The 13,831-nt window shown below is 39.9% G+C and overlaps 1 protein-coding gene across 1 annotated transcript; it reads left to right on the top strand.

The window, feature by feature from the left end:
• The first annotated feature begins 6,695 nt into the window (after window positions 1-6,695).
• On the top strand, window positions 6,696-6,989 carry LOC149835920 (protein SMALL AUXIN UP-REGULATED RNA 51-like). Its single transcript, XM_090009671.1, has one exon. It carries the CDS (start codon window positions 6,696-6,698, stop codon window positions 6,987-6,989), a length of 294 nt encoding a protein of 97 aa, XP_089865797.1.
• Window positions 6,990-13,831: the final 6,842 nt, after the last annotated feature.

Genomic DNA, 13,831 nt, shown 5'->3' with positions numbered 1-13,831 from the left:
TCGATCCACGTAAAATCTTTATTCCTTATGTGTGATTTGATTTTTTCTCCTGCTTCTTCTGTTTTTTGTTTATCGATTCGACGGTAGTGTGTTTTTCTCAACAACTAGTATTAGAGGTCGGTTGTGGTTTGAGTGGGAGCAATGAAAGACAGGAAGCTTAGAGTCTAGAAGTTCAAATTGAGGACTACCTTTATCAGAAGGATCTTTATCGGCCGTTCAGAGGAAAAGCTAAAAAGTCGAGTGACATGAGTAATGTCGACTGGGAGATCCTAGACCTGAAAGCCCTTGGAACAATTCGTCTCTCTTTGGCAGCATATGTTACCTTTAATATTTCAAAGGAGACGACGACTACATGTCTCATGAGTGCCTTGGCCAAGATGTGCGAGAAAATGTTGGCATCCAACAAGGTGTTTTTGATGAAAAAGTTGTTCAATTTAAAGATGGCCAAAAGTGAAAGTGTCGTCAAACATATGAATGAGTTCAATACCATCACCAGTCAGTTAACTCGATCGGCATCAACTTCAATGATGATATCCATGCATTATTGATCTTGTCTTCCCTACCAGAAAGTTGTAATAGGCCTGTGAAGTATGATGATGTAGTGGGTGTTCTGTTCAGCTAGAATATCCAAAGAAAATCATCTGGAGAGACAACTCTACATGTGCAGAGTAGGGGACGATCACAAAACAAATCAAAGACCCATGAAAGTTCCAAATCAAGGAAAAAATCCAGATCTACCAAAGACAGAGGAGATGGTTGTTTGCATTGTGGCAAAAAGAGGCGTATGAGGCATTTCTGCATGGCTGTTAAAAATCAGACGGAGAGCACCACTTAGGAAATGAGCCACTTGGTAAATATTTTTGACAATTATGACATTGATGCCTTAATTTTGTTTTTGGATGGACTAATCATGGGTCATTAAACTCCAGTGCTTATTTTCATGCTATTGTACATAAAGACATTCTTAGAAATTATGTAAAAGGAGATTTTAGACATGTTTATCTTGGAGATAGAGAACCTTGCAATATTGTTAGAAAAGGAGATGTTCAGATAAACATGTCTAATGGTCCTATTTCGAAGCTAACAAATGTGAGACATGTGCCCAATCTCAAAAGGAGTCTCATATCCATGGGATAGCTTGCTAATGCAGGTTATGTTACTATGCTTGCTGGTGATTTATAAAAAAATACTAGAGCAACTATAGTACTGGCACAATAAAAAGGAGGGCACTCTTTATGTGACAGAAGAAACCACGAGTTCTATCTCGGTTTCAACCTTATGGCACCTCAGACTTGAACACATGAACGAAAAGGGAATGAAAATCCTGCATTCTAAGGGAAAGCTCCCAAGTCTCAAATCAGTGGATTTAGAGTTTTGTAAAGACTGCATCTATGGAAAGCAAAGGAGAGTAAGTTTCTCAAAGTTGAGATAATCACGACGTTCACAAAGGTTGGAGTTAGTCCATACTGATATGTCTTTGGATCAACTTAGGTATGCTCTTTTGGTAATTTTTCTTACTTTGTGACCTTCATAGATGATGCTACAAGAAAGCTGTGAGTTTATTTTATGAAAAATAAATCTGATGTGTTTGATATTTTTAGAAAGCCAAAAGCTCTCATTGAGAACGAAATAGATTTGAAATTGAAGTGTTTGAGATCAGATAATGGAGGAGAGTACAGTAACAAAGAATCTGAAAAATATTGTGTTACTTATGGAATCAGATGACAGAAAATGATTCCAAGGACACCACAACAGAATGGTGTAGCTAAGTGTATGAACCCCACTATTATGGAGCGTGATAGAAGTATGAGGCTGCATGCTGAGTTGCCTAAACAGTTTTGGGTAGATGAGTTGAATACTGATGCATATTTGATAAACAATGGGCCTATAGTCTAAAAGAAGAACATGATGGCACCAAGAGGTATAAAGCCAGATTGGTGGTAAAGGGTTTTCAGTAGAAAGTAGGTATAAACTACACTGAGATTTTTTCCACTATTGTTAAGCTGACTACTATTAGATCTGTCTTAAGTTTTGTGGCTTAAGAAAATTTACATATTGAGCAACTAGATATAAAAATTGCACTCTTCCATGGAGATTTAAAGGAGGAAAATTATATGCATTAACCACATGGTTTTGCATCCTCGGGAAATAAGAAAGGCTTAAGAAGAATTTATATGGTTTGAAGCAAGCTCTCAGACAATAATATATTAAATTTGACAAATTTATGTCTATGTATGGTTATGGTAGATGCAATGTTGACCATTGTTGCTATTTTAAGCAATTTGATCACTTACATCATACTGCTATTGTATGCAGATGATATGTTTATTGCAGGATCATGCATGAAAGAAATACAAAACCTCAAAAGACAGTTGTCAAAGAAGTTTGCAATGAAGGATTTGAGTTCAACCAAACAAATCCTTGGTATGAGAATCAACAGAGACAGAGCAAACCAAAAGCTAAAGTTGTCATAGGCCCAATATATTGAGAAAATCTTACAGAAGTTTAACATGGATAAGCCAAAGCCTTCCAACAATTGGCTACTCACTTCAAGCTTAGCAAAAACTAGTGTGCAAAGACTTCAGATGAGAAGGATTATATGAAGAAAGTACCATATGCTGCAACTGTTGGCAACCTTATATATGCTATGGTGTGTACAAAGCCAGATATTGCACATATATTTGGAGTCATCATCCGATTTATGAACAATCTAGGCAAGACACATTGGGAATGTCAAATGGATTCTCAGATATCTAAGAAGTAGTACAAATTTGAGATTGGTATGGAGGCTTAGAGATTAGGCTTCAGGGGTATGTGGACTCATATTTTATTGGTGATCTACATAGCAGAAAAAGTACAATAGGTTGTGTATTTACCTTGGGTAGTGAAATAGTGTAACACCTAATCCAGGACCTCTAAGGTCTATGTCCGATTGGTATTACTCTCAAAAGGAAAACATACATAGTTCAAATAGAGAAAACATGGCTAAATTTGTTTTTTCTTTAACAAACTCAAATTTCTTAACAAGCTAGTTCATCATTCATAATATAAAAGAAATAAACATTACATCAATGTTCAATGATAAAAAATTAAACTATCAAATGTCTCTACTGCATGACCGAAGTAGCTGGCACCACCAAGACAAAGGGAGCGGGTTCTCCTTCTCCCTCTATCTTGTCTCAAGGTGTTTTGAATCAAATCGAGATAGGGGAGAGGTCTCTCTCTCTCCCTCTCTCTCATCCCAATGTACCGAATCAAGACAGAGAGAGGTCTTTCTGTCTCTGTCTTGTCTCGATGAATAGAGCCATGGCAGAGAGAGGGGTCCCTCTCTTTGTCCTGACAGATAGAGTTGAGACAGAGAGAGGGGTCTCTCTTTGTCTCTCTATCCCATTTTGATGGCAAAGCCGAGATCTCTCTCTGTCTTTCTCTATCCCATCTCGATGGACAGAGCCAAGACAAAGAGCGGGGTCTCTTTCTTTGTCTCTCTATGTCCCATCTCGGTGAATAGAGCCAAGACATCGAGTCTCTCTTTGTATCTATCTCTCTCCACTCTCTCTATCTCGTCTCGATGGACAAAGTTGAGACAGAGAGAGGTCTCTCTCTCTATCCCATATCGGTAGACACAGCCAAGACTGAGATCTCTCTCTCTGTCCTGTCTCTGTGAACAAAGCCAAGATAGAGAGAAAGGTCTGTCACTCTCTATCTCGTCTCATCTCTCTTTCTCTGTCTCTCTCTATCCCATCTCGATGGACAAAGCTAAGACAAAGAGAGCTCTCTCTTTGTCCAATCTCGGTGGACAAAATTGAGACAAAGAGAAGGGTCTCTCTGTTTTTGTCGCTCTGTCCAAACTCGGCAGACAAAGCTAAGACAAAGAGAGGGGTCTCTCTCTGTCTCATCTTGGCGGTAGAGCTAAGACAAAGAGATCTCTCTATGTGTCTTTATGTCCCATCTCAGTGGGCAGAGTTGAGACAGAGAGTCTGTCTCATCTTAGCAGACAGAGTCGAGACAGAGGGAGGGATCTCTTTGTCTCTCTCTGTCCTGTCTTGGTGGACAGAGCCCAAATAGAGAGGGAGGTATCTCTTTCTCCGTCTCTCTTTGTCTCGTCTGAAATTGCAGAGCTGAGACAGATAGGGTCCTCTCTTTCTGCCTCACTATGATATCATCGACAACCAATCAATTATCGATTATATATATATATATATATATATATATATATATTTTGCAATCGTTACTGGCAACCAACGGTTGCCAATTTTCTTTCATAGACCACGCCGGTAGCCATGGTTGTTGGCTTTCTCAAAAAATCCAAAAAGAAAGAACTGGGGGAGGGTATCAGCTCCTCCCGACGATGGTGGTCCAGTGACTCCTTTTCTCAAACCTTTTCTCCCACTCTCTGTTAACTCAGGCTCTATCTCATTGAATCGGTGGGGCTAAGCAGCCACCATGAGAGTCCTCATGGCGGGTGAGGATAACCCTCACCCTCCTGCTGAACGGGGAAGGTGAGGCTTATCCTCATCCCCTCTGCAATGAGAGGGAAAGCGATTCCTCTTTTTGAGGAACCATTTTCCCTTCTTGTGTTTCCTTTTCTCTTTTTTTTTTAAACTCACCTTTTTCACTTGACATAGTCGGGTGGGCTTTACAAGCAGTCAGTTGGGCTTTAAAACTACAGAAGATAGTTTTCATGTCCACTACAGAGGTTGAGTATGTTGCAACGACTGAAGCATGTAAGAAAATGATATGAATAAGGAACCTAATGTCTGAATTGGGTATGCATCAAGAGGATATTAAATTATATAATGATAGTTAGAGTGCAATTTATCTTGCAAAGAATCCAGTGTTTCATTACAAAACAAAACACATAGACATAAGGTATCATTTTATCATCTCTCTTCTAGAACATGGACAATTTATCTTCGACAAAATCCATACTAGCAAAATTCTACAGATATATTAACCGAGGATGTTACAGTTGAGAAGCCGAAGGCATGCTCAACTTCTCTTAGCCTTCATGGATAGTAGTTGGAGTCGTCGCACTGAGATTATGGATTGTTTAAGAAGATAAGTCACAATGTGTGGTTGCTCAAAGAAAAACAGTTTCCAAGTGAGAGTTAATTTGTTAGAAGAGTGAGGAGCTTTTTTTCTTTCTTGATACAACAACAACAACTACACCTTCATCCCAAAACAATTGGGGTCGGCGATATGAACCAAAAAAGAAAATCATTCTGGGTCTTCCACATGAATCCTTCTCCTCCAATCATTTCTATCCAATGCCATGTCCTCGGTGAGGTTCAAAGCATTCATATCCTTTCCTATCATCTCCATCCAAGTCTTCCTAGACCTACCCCGACCTCTTTTAACTAATATATTTTCCCATTTCTTCATCCTTCTAACTGGAGCATCATTAGGCCTTCATCGAATATGTCCAAACCACCGTAAACGATTCTCTCTCATCTTATTTTCAATGGGTGCAACGCCTACCTTCTTACGTATCTCCTCGTTCCGAATCTTTTCTTTTATTGTATTTTCACACATCCATCTAAGCATACGCATCTCAGCTACACTCATTTTTTGAATATGATGTCTTTTGGCAGCCCAACATTCCGTACCATATAGTAAAGCGGGTCTAATAGTCATCCTATAAAACTTTTCCTTCAACCGCAATGGCATTCTACGATCTTACAACACTCCAGTTGCACTTTTTCATTTCATCCACTCAACCTTTATCCTATGATTTACATCTCCATCAATTTCTCCATACTTTTGAATGATAGATCCCAAATATTTGAAACAATCATCCACCGATATTTCTTGCTCACCAAGCTTCACTATACTTCCATCACTACTTTGTTGTTTACTAAACCGACATTCCATACATTTTTTCTTTCTTGATATAAATCCTAAATTTTTGCGGATCTAACTTTGCCGTAGGTCGGCCGGGGGTTGTAAGGAGTGGGCCCTAGAGTGTAATGTGGGGGTTGTAAGGAGTGGGCCCTAGACTGTAATGAGGCGTTAGCTCCTTAAGCAAATTTTTTTTTAAGGATAGTTTTATAATTTTACCTTAGATTTCTTTTACAATCATACCACAAGTCTTGATTAAGTAAAAAAATTCAGTGCAGCCGTAAATGCAGGCAACTCTTGCCGAATCACGTAAAATATTTGTTCCTCGTGTGTGGATTAATTCCTCCTCTTGCTTCTATTTTTCGTTTGTCGATTCGTCGGTAGTGTGTAGTTCCCAACAATACCCAACCCTATTGAACCGGGATGATCCGTGCAAAAGCTTAGCACGGCAAAGCAAGGCTGAGAGTTTTTCAAGTGGTAGCCTGTGGGCCCAAGCTGTCGTATGGAATGTATACAAAGATCGAAGCCTTCACTTCACTACCCGGCATGCTCTTACACACAACCCAAAACACCCGTGGACTGTCCTTAACTAGCACATACCTTGATAAACCAAGCCCTTCTTCACAACACCTGTATATATATGCCCAAACATATCCATTCTTTCCTGCACCAAATCCTCCCCCTCGTCAAAAGACTCCACAACCGCCTTCCTCGATCTCTCTCTCTCTTCCCCCTTTCTCTCTCTCTCTCTCTCTCTCTCTCTGCTTACCTTTGCTCTACACCACCTTCCTGAATTGCTCTCTTTCAGCATAAACTCTCTCTCTCTACCAACTTTTGGTTCTCTCTTTCTCTCTGCAATGGCAGTCAAGAAGGGAGTGAAGCAGATATTCAAGAGGTGTTCCAGCCTTGGGAAGAAGAGCTCCGGAGAGGACTCAACTGAGCTCCCAGGGGACGTGCCAAAGGGGCACTTTGCAGTGTACGTAGGAGAGAAGCGCATAAGGTTCATAGTGCCCATATCTCTACTGAGCCACCCTGAGTTCCAGAGCCTCCTCCACATGGCAGAGGAGGAGTTCGGCTTCGACCATGATATGGGTATCACCATCCCTTGCGAGGAGGTGGTCTTCAGATCCTTAACTTCCACATTGAGATGAAGTTTTACGGATACCATATTGTGTTTTTTTTGGACCACAACCGACTTCTTCTCTTCTTTTTGTTCCTTCTTTTATTTTTGATTTTGACTGGCAACCGATGGAATTTACTTCTGAGTTGAGTCTGTATAATTTTTTGTTTAGTGATAATGAGATAATGTATAGCCATTAGTGACCATTCAAGACTCTCTCTCTCTCTCTCTCTCTCTCTCTCTCTATATATATATATATATATATATATATATATATATATATATATATATATATATATATTCATTAGAACAAGAGAATTACCGTGTAAACTGCGATTTTCATAGATTTTTTCTACTTCTCTTAAATTTAACAGTACAAATGTGATCTATATGCTTGGTTTTATAAGGATTGAATCATCCGATTATGACAAATGAACAAGATTTTTTAAAGCTTTAAGATCAACTGCTCATAATCTTCATAAATATTCAAGCATCCAAAAATCGTATTTTTTATTAAAAATATGTGATCTAATATTTATATTCTTCTGCTGTTTTGTTGAGTAATTTGTGAATGAGGGCTCAAAATTATGGTCTTTTCCTCTTTTTTTTTTGGTGTTTGTAGAGGGCTCAAAATTGACGACACGCAGATAGAGACATGAGCATTCGCATTTTATTTTATTCTTATAACAGAGGTAGACTAGCCATCTTTTTGAAGTTAAAATAGCCAAAGCGGCATGATATGGTTTCCACCATCTAGTGTAGGTGCTACTACTAGGATTGTGATCATACCATTATAATATTTGTCTGTTTCATTTTGGCTTTGTTGCCAGTTGGGTTTCCTTGGTGCACCACATGTACCACCAACCTGATTCTTACTCCAAGTTAATTATCTTAATTGTGTCATCAAACATGGACTCACTTGATATATATATTGTTAGATGAAAATCTCCGAAGCAACATGTCAATAATGTCAGAAAAAATATTACCAACAAACTGCCAAAAGTTACCTAGAACTAATTAAATACTGGTTACTTTTTTGTTTGGATAATCCGAAGAAAAGCGCCTCTCTCATAAAGTTTATTGGCATAAAACCTTAGGTTTCCCTTTCCCACTACTGAGTACATCTAGCTTCGGCCTCACAGCAAAGATTACGCACCGTAGGGCTTTAAACCCGTGATGTCCTGTCAACTTGGCAACTTTGGATTTCTTAAACAGAAATACAGATTATCGTCTAACTGTTTCGAGTGGTGCTGAAGTTCGACTATGAGAATGGCTTCGTCATTATGGAAGTAGTGGAGCAGAATTTGGGAGCTTTTTTTCATCCAGATTGGTAGCTTCGGATGATGGTCTTGTACTAAAGAGGGGGTGTTTACAGTGTGCTCATTTACTGGCAATTCTTTCCTGCAGGACTTTGTGGGGACTTGGTCCTTCGCCCCGATCTAAGATCTTCGCTTTGCTTGTTATGCTGAACCTACCAGTTATGCAAGTCACACTGAAAAAACTGAGGTTATAACCTGGCTAGCCATTGCATCATGCACAACTCAGCCTAAAAGACAGGTTTTCATCTGTTTTGGGTGTGCGTTCATTTTCAACAACTGTTGTCTTCCTCCTGGCCTGATATCACTTTGAATGTCAGGGAGGAATCCTTTGCCAGGGACTTGATTCTTGGCCCTGATTCGGTATGCCGGAGTCAATGTCAGGGCGCAGTTGGCTCATACTTATGGTCGAACACTTGAAAATAGGGATGGCAGTGGACCTGAGGAAAACGGGCCTCCACCCCGCCTCGCCCTTTTTGGACCGGAGATGGAGGACATGAAAGAGGGATGGAGGTTAAAATCAAAACCCGTGTGGGGATGGACTTATGTTTTCCTCCATCCCACCCCGTCCCCGTCCCCGTCCCCGTCCTCGATCCCCGCCCCGTCCTCCATCCTTCTTTAGAGATGGCAGTGGACCGAGGGGAAAACGGAGCCCTGCCCCCACCTCGCACCTTTTGGACCGGGGATGGAGGTTAAAATCAAAACCCATGCAGGGATGGAGGGTAGGATTTTGAGAAGGGGACGGGGTGGAGACCTTGTCCTCCGCCCCAGCCCGGGTCCACTGCCATCCCTACTTGAAAAGAGATAAACGGGCATACGTTCAGCAAGGTTTTCACTTCTGCCTGAGTCTTTTAGGCATCCTCTCTTGGTAGGTATTTTCTATCAGTTGAGGAATCTCTGAGGAACCGAGGACATGACTTGGTTATGACCTTTCTTTCGGGCGAATTCTTCTAACTTTCAAGCTCTATTGGTTGAGTCTTCAACCTAACTCTGTGCTCTTTCTTTAGAGCTTTAATAATAATAAAAAATTCCCTCGAAAAAAAAAACTTGGTAACTTTTACCAGTTGCCTCTATTACATGAGTCCTGACTTCGTAGGATGGTTAGTTTTTTTTTTTAAGAGAAGTGTAGGTAACAAATTTTAACCGTTGGCAGGAAGGGTTTTAGATAGGCAAAATTGTTATCCCTTGGACCAGACCTCAGGCTGATTCTTAAAAACAAAGGCTGTACACAGGGCCACATGGTTTCCTTATAAGATCAACTGAGTAAAATTTTTTGTCTGTCCTTTGATAGGAAATTCCTGTGGTCCTTTTGTTTTTCTCCTTCCAGTAAGCTGCAATGAATTTTCATTGTTGTTTATGTTGATTCAGTTATTTGTCTTTGTGAGTTGTGAAACCACAGGAATTGTATAAGAAAAGTTTACATAAACTTGTCTAGAGCTTACAACAGAAGCATTAATAATTTCTCATTTTTTGGTAAAAAGGCTGTATAATTAACATACTTCTATTTAGAATGAGAACATGTTCATTTTAATATTGTCACGGGTAAGTGAATTGAAAAAAGGGGAAAAGAAAAAAAAAACGTCTTGTTCTCCTTTTTTCATGGACAAAGGCTACAAAAATCAGTACAGGGAACAGTGATTTTCCGTTCAATAAAAGCTCTTTGAACCCCACTGCTTGAAATTCTGTTTTGATGAATTGTGAAATTTTTTCGTTTTTTCACCTCCTTTGGAAATGAGCAGTCCCAAATCTCCTCGGGAAAATCTCATGATATTATAAAAATCTGATTTTTTCTAGAGAAGATCTCAAGAAAATGTCGGTACATACAAATATAAAATATGTATAATTACATAACAACTATAATTTTTTCTTATAAAATATACTAAATATATATCACATAGAAATTTGCAAAAAATGGTTTTAATGCAATACTTCAAAATAGGTGCTTTTTTGAAAGCATCGTATTTTTACTGACAAAACAACATCATGTTGAATTCACGTTATTTTCAAAATATGATATTTGTGGCTGTCTAAATTACCCAAGCGAAAAAGTAAAAACACAGCGAGTTTGTATCATCCATGCATATACTTTTTCTTAACTCAACAAAATAAAATTTTGTTCATGAATAAATCATTGGATGTCATTTTTTCCATGGCATATTTGGCATATCATGTATCATAAGTCCACCTCCTAAAAGAAGCAAAGAATTCCCCAAATTTCAACAATAAGAAGTAAGCATTTGCTCAAAGGTGCTTAAGAAAACTAATTTTGAATGGCATATTTCCCTTCAAGTGGAATTAACCAAGGCATTGGAATTTTCAACCTTTTGCTTTTCTCGATGCGTGTGAATAACATGTTAAAAGAAAGCAGTAAAAAGTTTTTCCTATTTTTCATCTCCCATTTTCGTGGCCAATAAACTCCCAAAAACTTGGTCACAATTCTATGAATCTAGTTACACCAAGTCTATTGGTGATAACTAGATCCACTGTCACAAGTCTTGGTAACCGTTTTTTTTTCTTTTACATGGATAAACAAAAAAAAATTTGTTTTTCTCGAGAAAATCTTGCTCGTAAGAATGAGGATCATCGAAAAATCTTGAAAGTGAGATTCCATTTTACCCATATCAGGTCCAATGGATTTTGGAGATGATCCTCCATGGTACCCTAGCCATCATCATTACTCATCCCATGGAAATGGCACCAAAGACCTTGTGGTATGATCTGGTCACACCCATTTATGTGTTCTTGTCAAATGTAGGATTTTCTCAAGTTTCAAGGGAGAAGCACATTCTCAAGTGAGAATCACAATCACAACTTGCACTTTTTCAATGTGATTGTGATTTGCATTTACAAAGTCTTACGAAAAAATGGGAAACATAGAAGAAATTAGAATGCTATGCAGCGTGCGTCACCTCTCCTCGCCGAGAAACCTTGCTAGTGTTTTGTCCTGGGCCGTGAAACCCTTTTGCGACCCTTCTCCTCGCCATTGTTGTCGGCTTTGCGCTGGTGGTCTTCCTGCTGTTTCAACACCGGCCTGTGTGCTGGGTGTCAACCTCCTCTTGGATGTCGTCCAGGCATGTAGCCGATGATATCCAAGACCCTCCCTTTTCGCTTGGGTTCCCTTTACAAGTGCTACAACGATCTTTGTCTTCGTCTGAGATGAAGGACGATGCCAAGGCATCCTCGTCGATCTTGATTTCGTCCAAGATAAAGGAAGATCCCAAGATCTCCTTCTCATCGGTTGTGATATCGCCCAAGTTAAAGTACAATCCTAAGATCTCCTTCTCGTCGGTTTGTGATATCACCCAAGTTGAAGGACGATGAACCCAGATGTGGGAGTCCAGTGTTGGATAGGACGATTCAGGTGCCCTCCTCTCTGTTGCAGGCTCAGATTCATTTGCTTCCTGGTGCACCTCAATTGGGTCCGGTTGTCGATCAGGGTGTGATTTCTCTGGTTGGTTCTTCTTCCTCGTTGCAGGCTCTATCGAAGTTGAAGGTGTTTGCTACTAGCGAGGAGAAGAATTTCTCCCACATTGCATTTTCTACGCCTACCCAACAAGATTCGGCCAAGCCAAAGGACGCTCATGCTGAAGTAAGCTGTGAGTCTACTATGTTTGATCTGGTTAATGGTGGTGGTCTTGTTATTCCTGAAATCAATGTCTGTCAGGGATCAGATCATGTACATACTCAGTCCAAGTTGATGGATGGTGATATGCAGAGCTCACATAATCCATCCAAGCTGACGAATGGTGCTATGCAGCAGGGTCCTTGTTTGGATAGTAATCTTGATTCTAGTGATGCTCAAAGAGATCGATCTGTTGATCCATCGAATCAAGATCTTGGTAATAGCAACTCAGATAGTGATATGAACATCCCAAAACCTGATCGATCGTTGGCTCAAATTGTTGGATGCAACTCTGTAGATGTGAATTCTAATTGGTCTAAGCGGAGTGTAGAGCATGGGAAACTGATTTTCTGTATTCCTCGAGATTTGTATTCTAAACACATGAAACCATATGAATTTTCACTTGTTTGCAAATAGGACACCCGTTCAATTGAACGAGAATTCTTTGTGTTTGAACTTTATAGGAGATGGAAATTGAATGTTAAGCCAAATTTCTCCACCCTCCCCAAGAGTGAATTTCTGGTTTCCTTTGGGAATAAGGACATGATGTTCGTCCTTTAATGTGGTCCTTGGATGCGGATGTGAAGAACCCTTCTAATGGAACAATGGGATGGCTCTGGGATCCCTAAGTTTCATGGGCTGAGCTCTTTCCTTGTTTGGACTCGTGTTAGTGGTCTCCCTCTAGCCATGTAGTGTCATGACATGTTTGCTATGATAGCTGAAGGCTTAGGAGGTAAGCTTGTTGCTATTGATAATCGTACAAATGCTAAGGTACGCCTACATTTTGCTAGAATCCTAATTGAAGTTTCTGTAAATTGTGATTTGCTTGATTCTACCCCGCTTGCTTTAAGTGGTTTTTTAAGGTGATTTGAAGTTTGATTATGAATCATCCTCTAAAATTTGTAGGGTATGTCAATCCTGCACGCTTGGGGCTGAGCGTTGTCTACGAAAATCTAATCTTGTTCCTAAGAAAGTTGCAGGTGATGGTTAGCAACCAACTCGAAAAAAGAAGATTCACAAAGTTTGGGTCCCCAGGCTCTGGCGAAGCTACTTGAGAACCCTTTTGATATCCTTCAGGACTCTCCAAATCAGCCTGTCCAGGGTGCCCAACATCTTGAGGAGGACCAGCTACAATCTCAAAACTGTTCTAGGACTGGTTCCCCTAACTGGTTTGAAATCCTATCTCATGTGAGTTAGGATGATATGGTCCACCATGAGGAAGTGCAGTCTAATGTACCTAAGGCTGCTTTGAATTTTGAGTTCATTGTCAACCCCGAGGGTGAGATTGAGTTGGCTGCTCAAGGTGTCTACCCAAGTGTATCGGTGGATGGTGAGGTTGGGATTGGTTCTGTTGGAGCGGGTGCCCAAGAGAATTCCCAAGGGGACAAATTCATATCCCACGATGAGGTGTCTCTTGATTCTAAGCATAAAATAGTTCGACCAAACAAAGGTATGTCAGGTCATTCTATTGGAGTGAGTCATATCACTCTTCGACCTCGTGGAGGCACCAATAGTAAGTCTATAGGTGCTCTATGAGGATCCTTTCATAAAACATTAATTAGGGGTTTCAACAAACTCCAACCACACAGGGAACTTCAATCCTTTATTCAGAATTACCATCTTGAAATGTTTTTTATTATCGAACCAATAATTTCTTTTATGCATTTTGCATCTTTGAAATACAAGTATGATGACTTTAAACTCATTCATGATGCTTTATGTGAGTCTGATAGAATGTATATGATGTGTTTTTGGGATCAGGGTCGGGTGGATTGCTTGGATTTTCAGATCAATAATGGAATAATCAGCTGCTCAATTCTTGATTGTTGCAATAATAAGTGGTTCAAGGTCGCAGGAGTGTACCTTAGCAATCATTATAGGCACCATGCATTGCAGTTCGAAGCTGTGGTTGCCATGATGGAACCAGAACCCAAT

This window comes from Nuphar pumila, chromosome 6, assembly GCF_984573655.1.
Source record: "Nuphar pumila chromosome 6, dmNupPumi1.hap1.1, whole genome shotgun sequence".
Taxonomy (NCBI): domain Eukaryota; kingdom Viridiplantae; phylum Streptophyta; class Magnoliopsida; order Nymphaeales; family Nymphaeaceae; genus Nuphar; species Nuphar pumila.
This window is presented reverse-complemented; position numbering and strand designations above follow the sequence as displayed.

What these genes read in the sequence shown, in the direction of transcription:
- LOC149835920 (XM_090009671.1), top strand. Translation starts at nt 6,696, where the DNA reads ATGGCAGTCAAGAAGGGAGTGAAGCAGATATTCAAGAGGTGTTCCAGC.